This window comes from Parasteatoda tepidariorum, chromosome X2 (genome assembly GCF_043381705.1).
Source record: "Parasteatoda tepidariorum isolate YZ-2023 chromosome X2, CAS_Ptep_4.0, whole genome shotgun sequence".
Lineage (NCBI taxonomy): Eukaryota > Metazoa > Arthropoda > Arachnida > Araneae > Theridiidae > Parasteatoda > Parasteatoda tepidariorum.
The window spans coordinates 56,834,091-56,857,200 of NC_092215.1; the positions used below are offsets into that span (position 1 = coordinate 56,834,091).

At 31.7% G+C, this 23,110-nt stretch overlaps 1 protein-coding gene across 4 annotated transcripts in view; it reads left to right on the forward strand.

The window, feature by feature from the left end:
- Nucleotides 1–23,110, forward strand: part of LOC107453380 (putative polypeptide N-acetylgalactosaminyltransferase 10) — a 39,909-nt gene that overhangs the window by 11,499 nt on the left and 5,300 nt on the right. For 3 of the 4 annotated variants that reach the window (XM_016070199.3, XM_071188369.1, XM_016070200.3), the window contains 7 exons: nucleotides 1,735–1,925; nucleotides 3,753–3,919; nucleotides 5,957–6,145; nucleotides 8,022–8,199; nucleotides 14,112–14,340; nucleotides 18,927–19,148; nucleotides 21,697–21,807. In XM_016070199.3, the coding sequence (XP_015925685.1) occupies nucleotides 1,735–1,925; nucleotides 3,753–3,919; nucleotides 5,957–6,145; nucleotides 8,022–8,199; nucleotides 14,112–14,340; nucleotides 18,927–19,148; nucleotides 21,697–21,807 (1,287 nt within the window). The remainder of the gene's footprint in view (nucleotides 1–1,734; nucleotides 1,926–3,752; nucleotides 3,920–5,956; nucleotides 6,146–8,021; nucleotides 8,200–14,111; nucleotides 14,341–18,926; nucleotides 19,149–21,696; nucleotides 21,808–23,110) is intronic. The other variant, XM_071188371.1, reaches the window with a different exon arrangement.

Consider the following 23,110-nt stretch of genomic DNA (forward strand, 5'->3'; position numbering starts at 1 on the left):
CGAGAATACAAAATACTGAAACATCTAAAACAGGTTTCACTGTACTGTAATTTAGTATTCGAAACTCTGAAGAACGGATTTGCTGAGATGTATTGTCAATTTTATATAAGCTGTATTATCATAACTCTGCATTATCATAAACTGCATCATCATAAACTGCATTATATAATAATCGAAATTGACATTTTTATGCAACGAACGTTAAATTTTGTGACAATTTAAAATGAATACCAATTAGCTATGATAGTAAAAATATTTTTAATTACACCATGCAAATTATCGTTGTAAATAGCATATGATACTTTAGATACATTCCTTGTAATAGAAGGGCTCCCAAAGGTCAGCCAAAATTAATAAAGTGGTTGCAAAATTTTTACAATAAAATATATTTCCCATTTTTCGGAAATTGATCATTAATTTTTCTTTATCACCACAAATATTTAAACTTATTATTACATGTATAGAAGTCTGATACATGCTAAATGCATATTATCTAAAATTAAAGTGGCTGCGAACTTCGGAAAACTTTAAATTGTTTTAATGAGTAGTTTGCTACCACTTGAATATTTTTAGTGGACTTTTGGGTACTCTGTAATCCAGCATGCGTGCAGAGTAAATAATGTAAATTTTACATAAAATTTATTTGAATACTTAGAGAACAATAAATTTGTGATTAGAAATTTAATTTTAATGACCCTGATGGAGAAAACAGTGAAGTAATGAAAGGACGCATTTAACTTTAAATGGGTGATCTCAGTGCTTTGTAGGTGGTATTTTATTTACGTCGTACTAGAGCTGCAGAGTGGGCTATTGATGACTGTCTGGGAAACATCAATGATGCCATCGCAATTTTGATCCTCTGCAGAGGGGGTGTCTCCTGTTCTTTTGTAGCCCGATGACCTGCGAGTGAAGTGGAGCACTTCACGGTAGAACTGTTTAACGAGGACCGATAACGCTCACCCTCGATCCCTACGCAGGCTGATCAAAGTGACCAACTACCCGCTAACTGACAGCAGTCAGTGATCCCGCAGTGAACTGATCGTTAAGACACGGTTCCCAGCAGATCACCGATGTCAAGCAACACTGGCTACGGTCAGTGTGCGGGTGGGTGACCACTCGAATCAGTCTACGTAGGGACCGAGGGTGTGCGGTATTGGTCCTCGTACCGTAAAGTGCTCGACTTCACGTGCAGGTCTTCGGGCTACCGAAGCGGGGGTGCCATCCCCTCTGCAGAGGATCAAAATTGTGTTCGGATCATCCTCAGGGGTGTTTCCCCGACCGTCGCCAATAGCCCATTGTGCAGCTCTAGTGCAACGTAAATTAACTACAACAACGACAGCAGTCAGTGATGCTTGACTTCGGTGTTCTACTGGGAACCGTGTCTTCACGATCAGTTCACTGCAGGGCTAAATAATTTATTAAAAATAAATCATTTCTCCTAGAGAATCTCTGCAAGGGATTTCTGTTTTCAGAATGTTAAATTTGAGAAGTGAGTTCTCAATTATCAGTTTAGAAATTATACTCTTCATTTTTTATATTTCTGAGGACGCTGATCAGCTTAGTTATCGGTGCTCGTTAAACTGTTATACAGTAAAGTGCTTGACTTCGCAGTTCTAGCACCACGTTAATAAAGTACTATTACTTAATCATGTGTGTGTAAATTGTTTAATGTGCTTGCGTGTAATTTCAGCTTCAACTATCATTATTTAATACACAGTTTTATTCTTAATTTAGGATCCTCTCAAAAAATCATGGTATGATGTTAAAGAAATCCCTCACGGCCCAGGAGAACAAGGTCTTCCTTTTTATTTACCATCAGGATTTGAAAAATTCAAACATGAACTGTATAAAGAGAATGGTTTCAATGCTCTTGTTAGTGATTTCATTTCTTTAAACAGAACTCTTCCAGATATCAGACATCCAAGGTATGGAATATTAGACTTTATTAAGCTATTATTAACTACATACTATTCTATTAAAACTAGAATATAGTTTTTCAGAATTTTATTATTAAATAATGTCGTTTTATAACTCATTAACAAATCGACGCATAATTTTTGTAAAATTGTTTAAAACTTTTTTTTAAACGTTTTTAAGCCATTTTGAAGAAAAAAAAGATGCTGAAATTTTTTCCATTTTCGCAAATTTAAAATAATTTGTCAATCAAACTTTTCTCCAATGAAAATTATTGAAATGTATTGAACATGCATTTTAGTAAATTGCATTTAAAGCTATACTACGGACTTGAAAATGTAAAAAAAAAATTAATATTCTAGACTAGATGTCAAATTAAGTCAAAATTTTGATAATTTCAAACAATTAAAGTCATTAGTGGGAAATGTTTCCCTGAAACATTAGTAGACGTAAATCCAAAATTGGGTCGGCTGTTCAACTGCGGTTATTAAATAAAACATTATTAAAACCATTATTTCCCCTTCCCGTCGTGCTAACCTAAGGAGAATTTCGTGATTTTCCTCTCCATGTAACACAAATGCAGGTTAAGTCCATCAAAAAGCTCTCCACGAAGATTAGTTGTTCCAATACTTGATTCAGGAGTTCCTTTGTCTTCCGAATTGATTGAAAATCATTAGGCTAAAGAGTTGAACATTAATTGTCGTTAACTCAGAATTTGGTCGACTGTTCAATGCTGATTATAAAATAAAATATAATTATTGAGCTGCTGTGGCTCGGAGAATAGAGCATTAGACGATCCAGGTTCGAAACCCCAGTGGTGGCTGGTTGACACGAATTCTGCTCCCGGCTTTCACTGATCACAGTGCAGACATAAAGTATCCTTACTGGTAGACGGGTTAGAATCTTTTGCCGTAGGGGTAACAGTGGAAGGTTTCCGTGGGTTTCCTTTCTATGTAACGCCAATGAGGGTTAGTTCCATCAAAAAATCCTCCTCGAAGGCTGTTTGTCAAACTGTTTGATCCAAGAGTTCCCTTTTCTTCTGGATTGGGTTCAAAATTACAATTGATTAGATCATCATTGATTTTAATTCAGTATAAAGTTAAAAACATGTACCTAGCAACAAAGCAATAAAAAAAAATATTCTTTTTTCAGAATGGTTTTTGATTTCTTTTATTTGTAAAGCTTAGAGAACTATTGTAACTATGTATTTTATTTCTCTCCCCACTAAAAAAAAAGAAAAGAAGGAAAAATTCAGATGCCCGTGATTCTCGCGATGTTAAAGATAAGACTAGCCGATATTGATAATTAAGAAATTATAAATCAGTTTATAATATTTGGTGTATGGTAGATTTAACTATTTTATATGTATGTCCTTAATTTTCGATTTGATTATTTAATATACCAAATATTAATGTACAAAATTGGTAATTGTACAAAATTATCGCCAAATCAATAAATTACGATAAAAAAGCTATTTTTGGAAATGCTATTTTCCTCAATTACTAGAAAACGCAAAACTAACATTAAATAATAGGATAATTTATGTAAATGATAATTATATGACCTGTGTGCCATATTTAGTTTTTGATTTAATGACTTTTGAAGATTTTTTTTTCCGGAGGAACATTAATCCAATTCCACCGAGACTCACTGCTTTCATGAAAACACCTTTTCTGACTCAGTCATGGGTTGCTACGCAATAATACCTTCCCTCTAAATTTTACTAATCTTTTATGAATCACCCTGATTGTTTATTTTGTAGTGTTCAATAATTTGAAAATATTGATCATTTTATTTGCCTAAAAGAAGAGTAAATTGATAATTAATTTTTCTTCCAGTTGTAAAACCAAACTCTATTTGTCAATCTTACCTAAAGTTAGTCTAGTGATTCCCTTTCATAATGAACACTGGTCAACACTTCTCCGAACTGTAACAAGTGTCTTGAATCGATCACCAGTACAAATCATTCAAGAAATAATTCTGGTTGATGATTTCAGTACTAAAGGTATGTCATTCTTTTAAATGTGATACAGTAAGCAAATATTTTTATACGCTATCAATCAAAATTACTTTGGTGAGGTTTTTAATCTGGTTCAAAAATGGAAACTGCTCAAAATGAGCATTTATGAAAATGAACACTTCTCAAAATGCGAACACATCTCAAATGGACGCATTTTTGCAATTCAATGCAGACAATGCAATGTTCAAGTGACTTTTCAAATATTTAAACATTAAATCACACAACGTTCTTAAAAAACTATGTTTTTTTCTTCTTAATTAAAATTTGTGCCATTTTCTTAGTCGTTAAAAATTCAGTATTAAAAATAACACCGGGGAACAAATTTTTTGTCGCATTATACAAATATTTGATCTTGCCTGATTCGGGTGTTGGGATTTCAAATCTGAAAGTAATTTTCCTTCTAAAGATACAGATTTTTTTAATGAAACTTTTTAGACTTTTTTGATGAAATATGGAGTTTAAAAAAGTTATATATAACAGCGGATAGCATAAACTTCTAGGGGAGTAAAATTGCATAGGAACCCATGCCCAAAAATGTCTTTGTATGTGGCTAGGAGCTATTTCCTATTATAACCCGTTCATAAGCACACGAAAAAACAGTTCATAATAGGGAAGCACCGACATTTCCGGGTATGTTCTCCTACGCAATTCTAATTTTGATGTGCCCTAAACAAAGAATATAGAAAGGAGAAGTCCAGCTCTTCGAATACATAACTAACGCGAGGAACTGCAACATACAGGTTGAGCAACATACTCAGATTTAGCTGAGCATCCTATGTTCAAAGATCCAGTGTATGCACAAAAGAAGCTATGTGAGAGTCAGGAGGTACGTCACCTGTGAACCGGTTGTTGGACAAATATGGTTCCTTATTTATTCTATGTCAACATGTGTTTGTAGACAACAGGGATGATATTCTCAAAGAAATATCTTAATTTGTAATACAATAGCATAAAAATGCAGGGTAAACTAATAATAAATAGAAAACTTTTCTACTTCTCCGTAACCCCGGTAGTGTTTGGGAGGAGGGGAAGGTGTAAACCCGTTTCGAAAACTTCAGCTGCAGTGCCCCTAAATGTTGTTTTTTTTCTTTATACACAGGGGTAGCACCAATCCTTGGGGAACTGGTTTACATTATGTTTATGGAAGCTAGTCTTCTTCCTCTACGTATATTCTTTGCTCCCTTAGAAGTTAGTCGCAACATTTATGCAACCCCCTGCTATATATAACGAACACGTACATTTTGGCAAAAAATAGACTAAAAATATCATTTTAAGAAAGCTTCGAGAAAGAAATCGATTACAGATTTGAAATCAATGGCGTTGAAAATATCTAAGAACCATTATAAAATCTTATACAGCATGAAAAAAAAGAAAAAATTCTCCAGTGTAATCCATTATTCAGTACTTATTTCATATCACAAAAGAGCTTTCGAAAAACAATTACTTGGAAACTTATTTAAAAGTACGCTTGTTACAATTTTTATTTAATTTTTTTCCACTTTTTTACGGCAATAAAATTTTTAAGTGGACATTAATTAATAGTTTATTGTGGTTCTTTTTCTTAATCTAAAATATAATCTACACTTTTATTAATCATCTCTTCACAAGCGTAAAAACTGGGTCAAACCTCCCTACTTGTGGGGTGTTTGACCACCGACCAGTCATGTGGTTTTATTATTAAGGCGAGAAACTTCTTGTTACGCTCTTTTAACTTACATTACACCTCTGTGTTCACCCCACTTTGAAATCGAAGAGTATGCTCGAGTAAGATTTAGCATGACATTAAAAAAAAACATAATTTCCAATTTTGAAGGAATAAATAAGACCTGAATTTCGAATCCACTATAAATCAACCACCAACTTCTTAGCTGTTCACTATAAGCGTATGAAATAACTTAAGTTAAATGGTGGTTCAGAAGGGACCACTACAACCGAGTGTTTATGATGTTTGAAAAAAGTAGGATTGGTCAAAGCTCAAATGGAATTATTTTAAACTATGCCTTTACATAAATGTTTTTCCAGCTCAATTGAAAGCACCATTAGACTCTTTTGTCAAGAAACATTCCTCCATTATTCATGTGATTCGTGCAAAGAAAAGGGAAGGTTTGATACGAGCAAGATTATTGGGTGCCAAAAAAGCTGTTGGTGATATTCTGGTCTTTTTAGATTCACACACTGAAGTCAATATAGATTGGTTACCACCTTTGATAGGTAAGCTCTCAAAATTCATATAGTGCCTCCCAAAATTAAGTAGTCTAAAATGAATAAATGAGTCAATTAAACCTCCAGTTTAACAATTATTTTATTTCTTATTACTTTTTTTAATAAGAATGAACATGCAAGATGGTAATATTTTCGAAATATAAAAATGCTTTTCCGTGGCAGCAGTTTTATCTTGTAATACCTCACGTATTTTGTTTGATCAATCTTTCCATAATTTTGCGGGTAGTTCCATGGATGGTTGACTGAATGTAAACATTAAACAGGAAGAAATTTAGAAAACTTCCGGTGTATCCCTCCGCTTATGTTACGAGGCGATGTGCTTAATATTCTTTATTATTGTGATTTAAATCTAAGTGTAATTTTACCATTCACAAGAGTTTCCTGTAATTCTAACTAGTTTTGAGCATAAAACAAATTTCGGATAAATTAATATCATAACATAAATAAAGTGTAAAGCTTGCCATGTTTTGAGTGTTATCCCTTATTTGGCTATATTTATGTAAAATATAGTAAATTTTTTTTTGGGTTGCATGGCATAGCATGCTTGCGGAGTCTTCCAAATTCTTATCTTTGTTTCGTTGAAATTTAAGTTTAAAAAACACATTATATTGTAGTAAACACTACAAGTATAATAATATTTGATGGTGCCCTTTTTCAAGTTTAGGCATAAAAATCAATCGGAAGTTGTAACCCGGAAGTCTTACGAAGAATGTTTATATCATTATTATATAATATTATTATATTATATTTTAAAATAATTCATAATGTATGGCTGATCTTTCATTATACGACTCGAAACCAACGGAACGAACCCGAAAGTCGTCTGACTATTCCGGATTTCTTAAAATACATTTTAGAAGGACTCACAGATACAATATCATCTATATATCGTTTATGGGGATGACATATCGGATGAGCAACCACATATATTATCAAATCTCACTTTTGCGTTTGCCCTTTGTCTTATATTTTACTTGTGATCTGGTGCTTAAAAAACAAATAATTAACACGCATCTTATTATCCAAAATGCGAAGAAATATGCCTTAAACTTTTGATAAGTCCAAAAATATTTTTAAAAAACGCGCAACATGTTGTTATAAATTATTTTTTACAAGTTTTGCCATTCATAAACTATGAAGAAAATAATTACTAGTAATCTTCTTTTCAATTTCAAATGGTCTACGTATTAATTTCAAATGTTATTCACATTTTAAAAACATAGATGGCACCAGTATCGTAGTTTGTGTTCTCAAAAAATAAATAGCTTGTTTTGAAAAATTGTTATGAAAATAATTTTAACTTCTCCCACTTTCATAACGATCAGTAGTAATTTCTTTTTTTCCAACTCAAGAAAACATCGTCAAAATGAAAAAGCGCTTACCGAACCATCCGACAACGATGTAATTGTTCCATCATGTCACCATCCATTTTGATCGGTGTCCTGTCGTAAAATGAAAAAACGAGGTAAGGCCATTTACAAGAAAACTGAGAACAGGCTCCTTAAAGCAGTCTTCTGCCTGCCCAAAATTAGCTTGTCAAATTTGCACATTCCTGAAGTCAAGTACCTCTTGTTATTAGGACAGGTGAAAAATAAGCTCATAATGCTAAAAGGCAACCATCACATGGATTTCAGTCTGGCTCGAAGCTGTTTTCGCCTAACAATGCTTGCCTGAAATCAAGCTAGAAGGTATTGAATCAGATTTTTATTCCTCTTGTGACGTCACGTGCTTGCTGTCAGATTTCATGTGAATGAGAAATTAAGCTTGACTTTTAAGATGATTGTTACTTAAACTGTAATTTATAGCAACCTTACATTATGCAATTTAATCTACGAATTATTCTAAAGAGGATATTTCTTTTTAGAACCTATAGCCATTAATCGTAAAACTGTCGCCTGTCCATTTATTGATGTAATTGATTATGAAACTTTGGCATATCGTGCACAAGATGAAGGAGCACGAGGATCCTTTGATTGGGAGCTCTACTATAAAAGATTACCTTTGCTTCCTGAAGACCTTAAACATCCAGCTGATCCATTCAAGTAATTTTTATTACAAATCCTCTTTTTTTTGGTACTTTTTCTAGCACAAATAACGTGTTTAAATTGCGGTCAGGTTTACTTAGATCGATTTTTTCCATATTTTGAATTCGCGAGAGTAAAGTAGAAACTCTGATGTGGACTAACATTGTTATATCAAACAATCTAGGATTCAGTTAGCTTCAAGATATTCAGAATATCGTACTGCGAGCCGTGATGGGGCCTTCCAATGAGGTAAACCGGGTTCGAATCACAGTGCTGAAGTAAAATATCCTCAGTGGTAGAGTTAGAGTCCCCTAGCTGTCAGGCTAACCGTGGGAGGTTTTTCTAGTTTTCTTCTCCGTGTAGCTCAAATGCGGGTTAGTTCCTTCAAAAAGTTCCCCACGAAGGCAAATTTCGATCAATACTTGATCCTAGAGTTCCCTTGTCTTCTGGATTGGGTTCAAAATTACAAGGCTAAGGAATTAAACATTAGTAGTCGTAAACCCAAAAAATTGAGTCTGCTGTTCAACGACGGTTATAACATAAAATATCGTTCTGCAGCGTGAGTTATAACGTCACAAAATGTAGGCTTTCATTAAAAATACCACCAAATGTGAGGCACGAAGAACACTTGGAGAAAATTAAAGAGAGCCAACCAGAGCAAACCTCACAGCCTGCTGACATCTGCAGTACTGCTTGATAACGCTTACTCTCATCGTGCTCGGCAAGCACAAAATCTTTTGAGGCCAATTCAGTTGGGACTTTTCAAGGACTTCTGATTACTCGGAAACTTCTGATTACCATCTTCTTGTTGTTAAAAAGTGGTTTGCACTTTGCTAACGATGAATAACTTCGGATTTCTACAACAAGTTGGTTAAAATCACAGAAAGCTGTCTTTAATGCAGAAGTGACAAGGATTCTGTAGTAAGTGTTTCAATAAACTGTTCGCAAAATCATCAGAGAAAACATTAATAATTATTGATCTAATGGTAACATTTTAAAGCACAAAAATGCAATCTTAGTAGTTTGAGGGTCTAATCTTAAGTAAGCTAAATAATTAGTGCAAATGATATTTAAAGTTATGAAATCAGACGTACGAAAAGTACCTTCCCTGAATAATTTTACGACGGATTTCTGACTCTCAAAATATGAGTGGTAGCCGCAAGCTGAGAAATATGATCTTGATAATTTGGACAAGAGAGCTATCGAACATTTTGACCCATAAACACTATTAAACTAGTGGTTCCCAATTTTTTTTGACTATGGATCCCTAAAGGATCAAGCTTTTTTTTTTAACGGAATCCCGACATTATAAAAAAATATAAAAGCTCGCTAGCAGCTTTGAATATGCAAACCAAAAAAGCTAATTATTCTGAAATTATATAGTTTAAAGAAAAGGAAATATTTAATAATATAAATCTGTTTTTAATGCATGCATATGCTAAAAATAAATTAAATAAGTTGAATTAGGGTTTTCAAAAGCTGAGATTAGTTATCAAAAGAATGTAATTATTATTCTTGAATTTAGTTATTCTATTTTAAATTCAAAAGCTCTAAGAAAAAAACTAATTGAATTTTTTTATAAAGGTATATCCTTTTCACGATTTATTCAATCTATAGAAAAGAGAATTTTTTTTTCAAATTTAGCTTCTTTTTTTAATTAACATTTGACACAAATAAGTTCAAATAAACAGCTGAAAAATTTAATAAATTATGGATCATTCATTGTATATAAATTTAATTATCTCCGGTTAAAAAAAAAATCCTAACTTACAGAACCTTTGTACCCCCCTTTATTATTGATTCTCCTAAAAATCCCCCTTTCAAAACCCCCCAAGCATTATTCCATGGAACACACTTTAGAAACTGCTGTGTAAAACGATTATTTTTCATTTAAAAATTCTAAATTGCGTATACAAATTGAAATGTACGTAATTTTAAATGATAACATCCAAAATTTGAAAAGAATTGGTTGAGTAGTTATTAAGAAATAACATTTAAAAATGCGACTTCTTAAAGATGGCGTAAAAATTGAAATCAACAAGAAGGATTCCAAACTACCAAAGCATTGGAATCAAATTTTCCAACTTGGCTACCTCCTTATTTTGAGAGTCCAGGAATCCATTAAAAAAAAGGTATTATTTTTCATGGAAAGTTTGTTTCTGTGTCTGCCTTCATAGCTTAAAATATAGTCCGTATAACACATTATTGGTTTGGCCTATGAAACATTAAGAGTGCAATGCATCTTCGTTAAAATATGACTATTAGAGCAAAAGTTATTAAGGTGTCTTTCAGTTTTATATTCCGTAGATGGTGACATTGTTTAAAAATAGAAAACAGGTGTACTACTTAGTTGTAAATAAAATATGTGTTGAATTTACTAAGTGCTGAATTTGTTACTGAATTTACTAGTATGAGGGTTTCTTATTTACAGCGAAGTTCCGAATTGCCCTCTTATTTTCTTTTAAAATTATATAGAAGTATCCTGGTATTTAGTTTTACCAGTTATGCTTTCGGTTTATGACAGTTGTTTGAATATTTTTGCATACATAAAAATAATTATTGGGTTGCCATTCAATTGGATTATGTGAAGTCATACTAATCTAAAAAGCAATTAATTTAATGAAGTTTCTTCAGAAAATCTTGGGCTATCTTTTGTTTTTTAAATGACGTCCCAAAGAAACGATTTATTAGTAGTACACGCATTTTGTATAAATTAAAAATTCTAAGAATTTTACCCAAAACAGGTGTATTTTTATGTAGATATAAAGGATACAAATTCATAACAAAATTTAATACAGAGGATTGTATTAGTTATCTTTTGTATTAGGTCATAAGGTATTGGTTTAGAAAAAGAGAATTTAAAATTTACAGTAAAATCACATAAAATACTGATAAACCAATAAAACTATGCATTTACTTGATTCAAAAAGAGAAATTTCAGATTATAGAACAATGAAGTTGTTAAACATAAAATACAGTGAACAAATCGGTTATTTTGCAAAAGGTTATGGTATCCTTTTAGTGTAATGCTGTTTGAGCGGCAAAGCGCATGCGCGAAAATTTCTTTGCAAATTACCGTGTCCCTAAGGAGTACAAAATAAATGTTACAATTAACGTAAGACAAGCGCTATGCAATAGATCTCTTAATGTCATCTTCTCTAAACTCTGGCAAAAACCACGTGGATTGGGCCGGAGCTTACAGCGTATTGGGACCTTGCATAAAAACAATGAACTATATACATTATTTCACTAAAAAAATGTCAGAAGCGATTGTTGTTGTAATGTTGTTGTCAGTCATTGAGGCAGAGTGGGTGTGATTGTTTTACAGTGGCACCATCTATGCCCAAGAATTCGGCTTCTGACACACCCATATGTCATACCCGTTTGTAGGGTGAACCCATTCATACATCGATTCAGTCATCCACAGATCTGAATTTCGACCAGAACCAGAGAACTATCAATCTCCAATTCGGTACCCCTACAGATATAATTTGTAATAGGAACATGGAAGACTTTGTGACTCGACTGATTTAATGTGCACCAGTCGTCATTTACTACACGGGGAGTCTTCGGCTGGCTGGATTCAAATCCCGTTCTCACGAACGTGAGTCCAGCGCATCAGAAGGGACTAAAATAGTTTTTTTTATTCAGGTTTAAGTAACTCTAGGATCCAAGTAACCCTGACTTACTGTACCTAACTTTTTAAGTGTAGCTAGTTTTCATTACAGTAAAAAGAATTATCAAATTATTAAAATTTTATTAATTTTCAAATCATGACTTCGAATTTTAAGGAATCAATTTTTATGCTGCTACAGTTTATATGCATAATTCTTTTTGGTAGACTTTTTTTAAAAAAGGTGATGTAGTTATTTTTAAAAAATTTTTTAATTTGCCTATCAAATTAACTACAACATTAGCTTTTTGTACGTAGCGTTTGAAGTTAATTTAGGCTATGTCGCCCATGAGACATGCATATTAGTTAATATTTTAACCAGATTCTTTAAACATATATCTGTGCTTGTTTTATACTTGTACAAAATGTGAATTAATAAAAATATTTTTATTAATGTATTCCTAAGAAACTTCAGATAATATTATAGTTGAGCCGAAAAAACCGAAGTATCTTGAATATTTTTGTGATAGTGCGGAAAGGTAGTCCACTACCACTATTAAATCTCTAATCTCTAAATTGATATCTTGAGCAGTGATGCTCAGAGGATAGAGCGTTCGCCTTCCAATGAGGCGAACCGGGTTCAAATCCCAACGATGGCTGGTTGATATGAACTCCGACTCCATCTTGCACCGACCACAGTGCTAACATGAAATATCCTTAGTGGTAGACGGATCATGGGTTAGAGTTCCCTTGCCATCAGACTAACCGTGGGAGGTTTTTCGTGGCTTTCCTCTCCATGTAACGCAAATGCGGGTTAGTTCCCTCAAAAAGTCCTCCACGAAGGCAAATTTCTCCCAATACTTGATCCAGGAGTTCGCTTGTCTTCTGGATTGTGTTCAAATTGCAAGGCTACGGATTTGAACATTAGTAGTCGTAAACCCAAAATTGGGTCGGCTCTTCAACAACGGTTATTTAAACAAACAAAAAAGTGATATCCTCTGCTAACTGTTAAAATTAGACTAAAAATGTTTAAAAGTAACTATAGATTTTGGGCATGGACTTCAAAGTTTCTTAACTTCTTTGGTCACCTCATAGACACCGTATTAAACGTTTTGATATCCTTAAAATAAAGTGAGTATATTATACTTAACCAGAGAAGTAAGCCTCTCTAAATATTCAATTCAAACAAATTAAGCTTAAATTGAAGAGCATGTTTGAAAATATTGGATAGAGTACAATTAGGGTAAAATATGCCCTATTAAAATTTGAGTAAATTTACTTTCAAACTAACAAAAACTTTTCATCTGTTGTGTATTCGTGATATAAATTTTAGACTGTTTGCCTTTTATCAGAGATATCCGAGGTTTCAATCCCAGCTGGGACAGTTGAACTCAAATTTTCTTTTCTGTAAAAGTTTACTATTCGATAGGTTTTATTCAATTTATTAATTATTATTTTTTCATTTAAATTAATTTTTTTTTAAAAATAAATAAATTTTGATTAATTTTAAAAAAAAATTAATTAATTTTAATTAATTTTTTAAAATTAATAATTAATTTTAATTATATTGTTTAATTAATTCTTAAAAAAATAATTTTTAAAAAAACATAAAATAGATATTTATTTTTTTACTTTTTAATTAAAATATATGGATTATTTTAAAAAAATTTAAAAATTTTAATTTAAACTTTAAATAACAGAAGTTTTTAAAACTCTTAACTTAAATATATAATTTTAAAAAATTTTTGAAACTTTCATTTTAATCTTAAATTACAATTTTTTTTAATAATCCTTTTATTTTATTTAAAAATTTTATTTTTAATGATTTAAAAAAATACATATCTATTAATTTATTTATTTTTTAAAAAATTACAATTTAAAAATTTAAATTATTTAATTTAAAAAATTGAATAAAATAATTGAATAAGTAGTTATAAACATTTAAAAAAAAGAAAATTAGTGGAAAAATTCTATTATCACAACTGGAACCCCTGACCTTACTGGTAGGGTACAACAATTGGATGGTTTTTGTTATTTTAAAAATAAATGAACTGAATGGAACAGAGGTTAATTTGTACCCTATCTAAGAGTCTCTAACATGCTCTTTAGTTGCTTTAATAGGACATTTTGAAAAAGTGTGAATATTTGGGTTTCATATTCAGTAGAAGAAGATACTAATTGTACAACAAACATTACTGCATCATTAAAGACTTTAGTACATGTTTTTACTACTTAATGAGACGAGAATTATGTTTTCTACACTTGTTCCTACTTCTTTCTATTATCTTATTATAAATAAGATTGTATTTTCTTTTAGAAGTCCTGTGATGGCTGGAGGACTGTTTGCAATTGATCGAATGTTCTTTTGGAATCTTGGGGGTTATGATAAAGGTCTGGATGTGTGGGGTGGGGAACAATATGAACTTTCTTTCAAAATATGGCAATGTGGAGGTCAAATGTTTGATGTGCCTTGTTCTCGAGTAGGTCACATTTATAGAAAATTTGCACCTTTTCCTAATCCTGGACTTGGAGATTTTGTTGGAAGAGTAAGTTAGCAGCGTCAATATTTCTTTCCTTAACTTATTTTATCTGGGGGTTTTTTTCTTTCTTAACATGATATCAAGCTCAAATATTTAAACTGGCATTATATTAAAGTTTTCGATAGTATTAAGTTTAGACACACAGTCCGTGGCCAAATTATTAGACGCACTATTAGATTCTATGTAAAATCTTAATTATCAGGTTTATTGTTTTTAAGAGGATGAAACCGGTTTGCACTTGTCTACGTATCAATTTGTTAACATTGTAATGAAATACGTTGAAAATAAATACAAATAGAAAGTATCTAAATAAAATCTCCTGCCCATTACATGTATGATTAAATATGAAAGTATTGCATATAAACTCGTGCGAAACATATAATTATTTAAAAATTACAGTGTGTCTAATAATTTGGTCTAATTATTATAATATACTAATATAATACTTGAGATAATAAATATTCTATATTTATATTATATAGCGTCTAATTTATTTAATCGTCTAATTTATATTATATATCATCTAATTTAACCAATTGATACTCGAACGTAAACAACTGAAACCGGTTTCATCCTCGTAAAAACAATAAAGCTGTATAGTATCACCTGATAATTAAAATTTTGCATACAATTTCACAGTACGTCTAATAATTAGGCCAGGGACTATAGTTTGTCGGTCATTGAACAACGAAAAAGAATTTAGTTTCGAAAAGAACGCTTCACCTGCGCTAATAACACTCAAGAATAAACTTTTTGTAGCATTTATACAAATACTTGATCTTGCCAGATTCGGGCATGGGGATTTCGAATCCTGAAGTTATAGATTTTTTTTAAATAACGTTTTTAGTCTAATTTTTGTCGAACTGTGCAATGAGCCCAAAAAATAAACGGACCGTGCTGAATAACGTTTGATCTAATGATTGTATATTCACTTTTTAGGACTCATTCTTCGTTGTTCGACGGGTTGACTTCAAATATGCTAAAATAGGGCAAACGATATTTAAAGTTACGAAATCAAACACAAAAACGTACTTTCTGTGAATTAGCATAATTTTTTTCAACAAATTCGGATTTCTGTCCCACAAAATATAGGGGGTAGTCGCAATCTGGGAAATATGGTCCCCATAGATTGATCAGGAGAGCGATCCAAAATTTGGACCCTTTAATGTTAATTTTACGTCATATCTCGAGAATTTCGAAAGAGAATTGAAAATTTTTGCACACAATTAGGAAATTTGTTTATCTAAATATAATTCAATGTAAAAAATAAATTTTATTTAATATTCATTATTTTTTATTTATTAAAATATTAAATAATAGTCGAAAACATTTTTAATAGCAAAAAATAAGATTTTTTACGTCATTTAAAAGCATGTAATTTTGCATGGCAGGATACAAAATTTGAACGAAAATGGTTAAATAGTTCCTCAGAAATCGAATTTAAATATACGACTTTTTTTTAAATCCGATTTTTTAACAGATCTTGAGTACTTTTACGTCATTGATTTCAACACTGCAATCTGCTTCTCTCTTCAAAGGATAGTTTTTTTAAATGACAATTTTTTTCTGAGCGACACTTTTTAAATGACATTCTTTGTAAATGTCATTTTTTTCTTGTCGAAATGTAGAAGTTTAAAAACGTTATATATAACAGGGGTGGCTGAAATGTTGTGATAAACTTCTAGAGGAGTTAGGACAACAAAATTAGGATTAAAATTACACGGGAATCCTTGTTCAGAAATGTCGTCGAACTCGGCTAGGAGCACTTCCTTATTAGTATCTGCTCAGAAGCAAGGGTGGAAACAATTCACTTAAAGGAAGAGCTCCTAGTGGCGTACGAAGACATTTCCTGGCATGGGTTCCTATGAAATTTTAATCCTGATGATGCGTCCTAACTCCCGTAGAAATTTGTTGCAATATTTATGCGACCTCCTGTCATGGAAAACGTTTTTAAGCTTAACGTTTGTACATAACGTTTTTAAACGTTTTTACAAAAAATAGACTAAAAAATTTCAGTTTTAAAAAAACTGTAGCTTGGAGAAAGAAACCAGTTGCAGATTTGAAAGTATCTAATATCTGTTTAAAAAAAATCTCATGCAACGAAAAACCAAAAAAAAATAAATAAATAAATAAAAAATAATAATAATTGTTCCTCAGTGTAATTCCTATGAATTCAATCCAAGCTATGAATTAGCTCCAAGAATTTCATGAAATAATTGTCCTCCAGAATATTTTTAAGACTTTTAAGTGACTTCTATCTCTTTTACACAGGCCACTGAGTGTTTGGTGTACATCAAGCTAGACTATTTAAGAAGACATGAAGCTGCAAATACTGCGGCCAAACCATCAAACATTTACTAACGGAATGCAATAAATTTACAACACTCAGTGGCATCACTTTTAAAAACCAGGGAGGCATGAGGTCGTGGTGCAGAACAGAGAGACAAAAACAAGAAATATCATTAAATACTGTGTCGAAGACATAATGTCCCCAAACGACCTCATGGTCCCCTTGTTTACCATCCCATAAGTATTTTAACTTATCAGATTTAATATTGGACTACACCTCTCTGCTGCTTAGACTATTCTATTATTAAATTTCAAATTTGTAATTAGCTTTTTTGACTTTGATTTTACTGACTTTAAATACCTATACTCTGGCTTAGATTCCTATGTTTGCCCTTTTTACTGATTTTGGGTACAGATGCTTTTATTTTTGGTGCTTTGTTTATATTTATTGGATCCTAAATTGCCCTGTATATTTTGATTTTAATTGCTGCTTTATACGCCTATTTTTAAATTTGATTACTTTTCAAATTAATTTTATTGTATTTTTGCTATCAATTATAGATTTTCTAATTATTTTTAACCATCATTAACCATTTTAACCATTTTTAATCATCTTACGAAGAGTTCTTCTTATCATGCTTTTGGGCAATGCTTCTTGTCAGCTGTCTTTATTGTAACGAAATCATCTGTACTCTAATGTCATTGTTATTTTTTTTTGTTTTTGTAATTGTATTTATTGTATTTTATTGTGGTTGTCAAATTGTATTGTATTGCATTGTAACAGTCAAGGGCCCAAATCCTTGGGATGGACGACTAACCAAATTCTTACCAGGATATTTCTTCCCCTTTTTTTAGAGATTTTGATTGACTAACCACAACAGATTAGCATTTCTAACACAGCTATCTTTCTTAAATTTTACAAAAAAAAAATACTTTTTATTACGGAGAAAGAATGTGGTAGTTAAAGATACACTGTTTCAATGAATTTTCATTCTAAAATTACGGTAAAATAACCGACAGCAGTCAGTTCATCCACTTAATTGTAAAATTTACGGGTAGGAACGTTTCTTTACCTATACGGGTTTGAAACCATTAACAACTGGTTTGGTTAGAAAGCCATGAATATAAAATTTTGTTAATTATTTACAGTTAGAATTGTTTCAAAACCGTTAAAATGAAATTTAACTGCAGATTGAAGTTATGTTAAGCTTTCCGTTAGGTAATGGACAATGGAATTAGGTTGAAGTTAAGTTGCCTTTGGTATGTGGCTTAATTAGTTTGCCTTCTAGCGTGAAAGATGGGAAATACTAGACTGTTTGTGTTAAGCAGCTCTGTTGTGCTGCCATCTATGCGTGAATGAGAGTAATGCATTTCAATAGTTCACCAATTTAGGAGTGCGGGACATGGGAAACTGTTGAAAGAATGGAAGAAATATTGTTGTGTCAACGTCCGGATTTGAACCTTCGTTCAGCCGGTCACGACACTATCAGCTTTGAAGGAAATAAATAGTTTTAGGTGTTCACCATACACTTATAACTAGAAGATTATTAAGCATCCAATGACGGAAAATAAAATTATGAATTCTTTATCACAATGCTTAGCTTCTAGCTTTCGAAGATCATTTGAAAGATTCTCATTGTCGATTTTGTGCGCTTAGTTGACGCGGATAAAATTCTGATTGTTTAACTGTATAAGGTGAAAGCAGTCAAACTATTTTTCTCATAGTTAACAGTTTGTATACCATGTTCTTCATGGTTATTTGACTGTTTAGGTTGAATATGATGAAATAGCAAACTGTTATTTAACCATTTTTTTCGATAAATTTCTAACAGTTAATAGTTTACTTTCTCCGAGAAAAAATAGAAATAATATATTCTTTCAACGAGGTCTTTTTTATGAAAAGTAGTAAACCTGTGATACTCGGCAGGATTACGAGTAATAAAGATTACAATTTATTAAAAGAGAAATAAACCATAAGCTTTAAATACCTCTATCAATTTTTATTAATATCTTGTAAATGTGTCGTTTATTGTGAAACGGAGTACCTTCATGTTTCAAAAAAAAAAAAAATTTTTTTTTTTTGCTTAATTGTATCAATCATATTTTTTACAATAAAAGTAGAACAACTCCTAGAATTGCATTAAAATCCCTTAGATAAGCATTCTGTAATTAGAAATTTTAAATCTGATGACACCCTTGAAACAATAACATCACTGTCCAGCAACTGACAATTGCGATGGGGTTTCATTAAAAGAAATTAATTATATAAAATGTTTTATTAAATTACATTTTTGTTTTAACAGAATTATAAACGAGTGGCCGAAGTGTGGATGGATGAATATAAAGAATATTTGTATTTAAGAAGACCTCATTATAGAAAAATTGACGCGGGTAATTTAACAGATCAAAAGTCTCTGAGAAAAACCCTGCAGTGTAAACCTTTTCGATGGTTTATAGAGAAGGTGGCCTACGATCAACCGAAAAAATATCCTCCTATTGAACCACCCGACTATGCCAAAGGAGAGGTATTCACGTATTTTAACAATTCTAATTTTCTTAATGAAGTTAACAACTTATCTGTTAATTATAATGGACGTATCAACCCTCCTAGAAAAATGAAGGCGGATCACTTTAGTAGTCCGACGTACCGAACATAAACTGTGCCGTGGACTACTAAAGAATCAAATTTCTTGATAACCCCTGCTGAGACCTTCTTTTTTTTAGATGTATCGATCAACCTCCTATTTTTCTATAGGTTTTTTTTTTCTTTCTCTACGGATGGTTGACTGAATATAAACATTGAACAGGAAGAAATTTAGAAAACTTCAGGTGTATCTCTCCGCTTATGGTATGCTTATAAGACGATGTGTGAACAGGCTAGGAAGTTTTATTATTGTGATTTGTGTTTAAATTAACGCGTAATTTTACCATTCATAAGAGTTTACTGTAATGTATAAATTGTAACAGGTCGTGACACTAGAACAAAATTAATATCGCATAAAGTGCAAGGTTTGCCATGTTTTGAGTGTCATCCCTTATTTCGATACACTTCTGTAAAATAGTTCGGTTTGTTTTATTATGGGTAGTATCATAGCAAGCTTGGTGTCATTCATTTGTTGTTTGTTTCATTGAAAGTTAGATTGAAAACACTACTAAGTATAATAATATTGGATCGCGTTTTTTTTTTTTTCAAGCTTAGACCTTAAAATCAGTCGAAGTAATGACGAATCTTACAACGAATTTTGATTCCCAGCGCCATCTGCGATTAGCTGTACACGGTCAACCATCATTTAAGGGAATTTTTTTAGGCTTTAAAGATATTTTTTTCATATTTTGTGATATTTTTTTCATATTTTGGCAGAGATATTTCATTTTTTTTTTTAGAAAACCATGAATAATTTTTCTACAAAATGCAAACAAATACAAATAATTACTTCCCCAATACGTAATTCTGCAAAGATTTGTTTGCATTTTGATATTTTGAAAACATTTCTTCACAATTTGAAACTTTATGATTTAAGTGAAACCATGAAGTTTACCATGAATCCTCATGGTTAATTTTAAATTACATATGTGTGCAAAAGAGACTTTGTCATGAAGAGTTTCTTGCGTAGCCCCTTCAAAGGATGATGAAAAAAAATTTTCAAAATAACAAATTGCAAACAGATCATTGGAGAACTTCACAGCTTAATATTAAGTAATAATTTCATAATTAGTTTGCATTTCAATACTCTTTTTCAGCATTTGAATCTTACTTTAGGTTTACCTGACTTCATTTTCTTTATACTTTAAATTTTAAATTACTTATGAAGGTGAAGGAAACGAAATCAGACACAATAATGTACTTTCTCTGAATGAACTTAGCTTTTTTTTTATATGGATTCCTTTCTCTGAATAAACTTAGCTTTTTTCTACGGATTCCTGACCCTCAAAATATGGAGGGTAGCAACAAACTCATAATTATGGTCCCAATAATTTGGTCAGAAAAGCGATTGAAAGTTTGGGCCTTTCAATTATAATTTTACTTTCTGCGTATATCGCCATACTTCGAAAACTTTTAAAGCAAATCGAAATTTTTTTGCACTCAATTGTAAAATTCGTTTATCCAAAGATATTTTCATGTAAAAAATGGTTTTCAATAATTAATTTTTTTTTAATAAATTTCAAGCAAATTTTAAATTGTTAAGTATTAATATGTTTGTCATTTTAAAGAATGTAATTTCATATAACAAAATACAAAATTTGAATGAAATTGGTGGTACGAAATCAAAACGAACGACTGAACGAAGTCAAAATAGCTTCTGAAAAATTGGATTTTAAATATACGATTTTTTTTATAAAAATTTAAATTATTGCCTGTATTAATTAGCATGTTTGAGGTAATCTCCTTATACCGTTAAGATTTAGTTCTTGCATGTGAAGATCCGATCACTAGATCAGAAGTTACTCAGTATGGCCCGTTTTTATTCACGTTTTCGTACTATATACGACGGTTGTAAATTAAATAGCTTAACCTTGAAACTCACAAAAGGGCGCGCAACTGTGAAAAGGCTTAATGACGAAAAAAGACGAGATGCTTGAATCCATCGTGATACTGTCCTATATGGTAAAGCATTTGCTCCAAAGGCTTCCACTAATCCTCGATAGCATTCTGTTGCATTTTTGCCACGAGCAACCTCGATTGTAAGCCACGACCGCTGATCACCTTTTGAAAACATGCTTTAGAGCGATGGAAACGAAACTCCTCACTTTAACGCCACACAACAACTACCCTTCTAAGCTAATCGACTTTTTTTGCACTCTACACATCGACAACAGCCCCACCTCACAGCTCCCATATCTAATTTGCGCATGCCCGTCCTTCTGTGAGTTTAAAGGTTAAGTTGCCACTATTTAATTTACAACCCTCGTATATGGTTAAGCGGAATAAAGAAGTTAAGTAGTCGGAAAGGAGTTAAAAATCCCATTTATAAAAGTCATAGTTAATTCCGATATAATGAATTTAATATTTTAAGTTGATACAATAATTACAAGCATTGAAATAAAGAATTGATCCTCTGTTTTATTTTTCAGATTAGAAGTGTTGCTGTTGATCTTTGTATAGATACAAAATTCCGCAAGCAAAATGAAAGATTTGGCTTAGATGCGTGCATTAAAGACAATCCTAATATTAGAGGAGAGCAGGTAAATTGTAAATTCTTTCAAAATATTTTTTTTTTTTTTTCATTGATAATTTTGTGTATCACTGAATTCCAGTTTTCCTATTCTCAATCAAGAAAATATCTTAAATATTCAAGATATATCTTAAATATATCAAAATGAAGATAAAACAAAGAAAAATTATAGACATATGAAAAAGGGGGGGGGGAAATAATAAGTAAAAAAATAACAAACAACAGTTTAAAAAACAGTAAACTTTCTTCATGTTTTCTTGTATTTATATATATATATAGTATATATGGGTGATTCTCACGAAATATGACAATTCATTGTCCCTTGTTCCTTGTAATATGTTTGGAAGTGATCAAAGTTAAAAATTTATTTAATGATTGATTTTTATACACTATTTTATTCTGTACATATCAGCAACAAAAAATTTTTTGATTCTTTCAACGGTGGATAAAAAGAATTAATTTATGGTCCATCTTACATAAAGGCTTAAGTTGAGTTACTTACTATTAACTTAAAATGACCGTTTTTTAAACTTCTAAGCTAATATGTCATTTTCCTGGCATTCAAGATTTGGTGAATTTCTATTTTTTTTTTCCTCGAGCAAATGTCAATAAACTACACTGCTGTCTGTAAGATATAAATAAGTGTAACTATAGAAGTATATAAAAAACTTTTGAAGTGAGTGGTTCTCGTGGAAAGGAGCATTAAAGTGGAGCTCTTAAATTCCTGTTGTCGAAGTGAAATGGAGCAAAGAATTAACATTAAATTTTGCTTCAAATTGGGCAAGACATCTGCAGAAACCTACAAATTGTTAAAACAAGTTTACGGCAAGGAAGCATTATCTCGCTCAAGAACTTTTGAATGGTTTAAACGCTTTCGAACGCGAAAGCGTGGAAGATGATCCGCGCATAGTTCGTACGCAAGCCGGAAGCAATTGAAAAAGTTCGCGTCCACACATTGCATTTGCCTGTGAGGCTATTCTTAGCTCAGCATGGTGTCGTTGAGTCGCAGCATCCACCATACTCGCCAGACCTAGCACACACTTTTTCCTGTTTCTTAAGCAGAAAAATTCACTGATAGGAACAAGAATTCAGGATGTCGAAACCTTCACGAAAACTGTAACGTCACTAATAAAGAGCATTCCAAAAGAGGACTTTAAAACTTCTTTCCGAAATTTGTACAGCCGAGCACAGACGTGCATTACGGCTGATGGGGATTACTTCGAATAATATTAAATGGCTATGTGTTTAACTTTTTTTTCTTCTGAGTTATTCCATGAGTCCTGGAAATTAATAGCCAGACCTTGTATAATGTA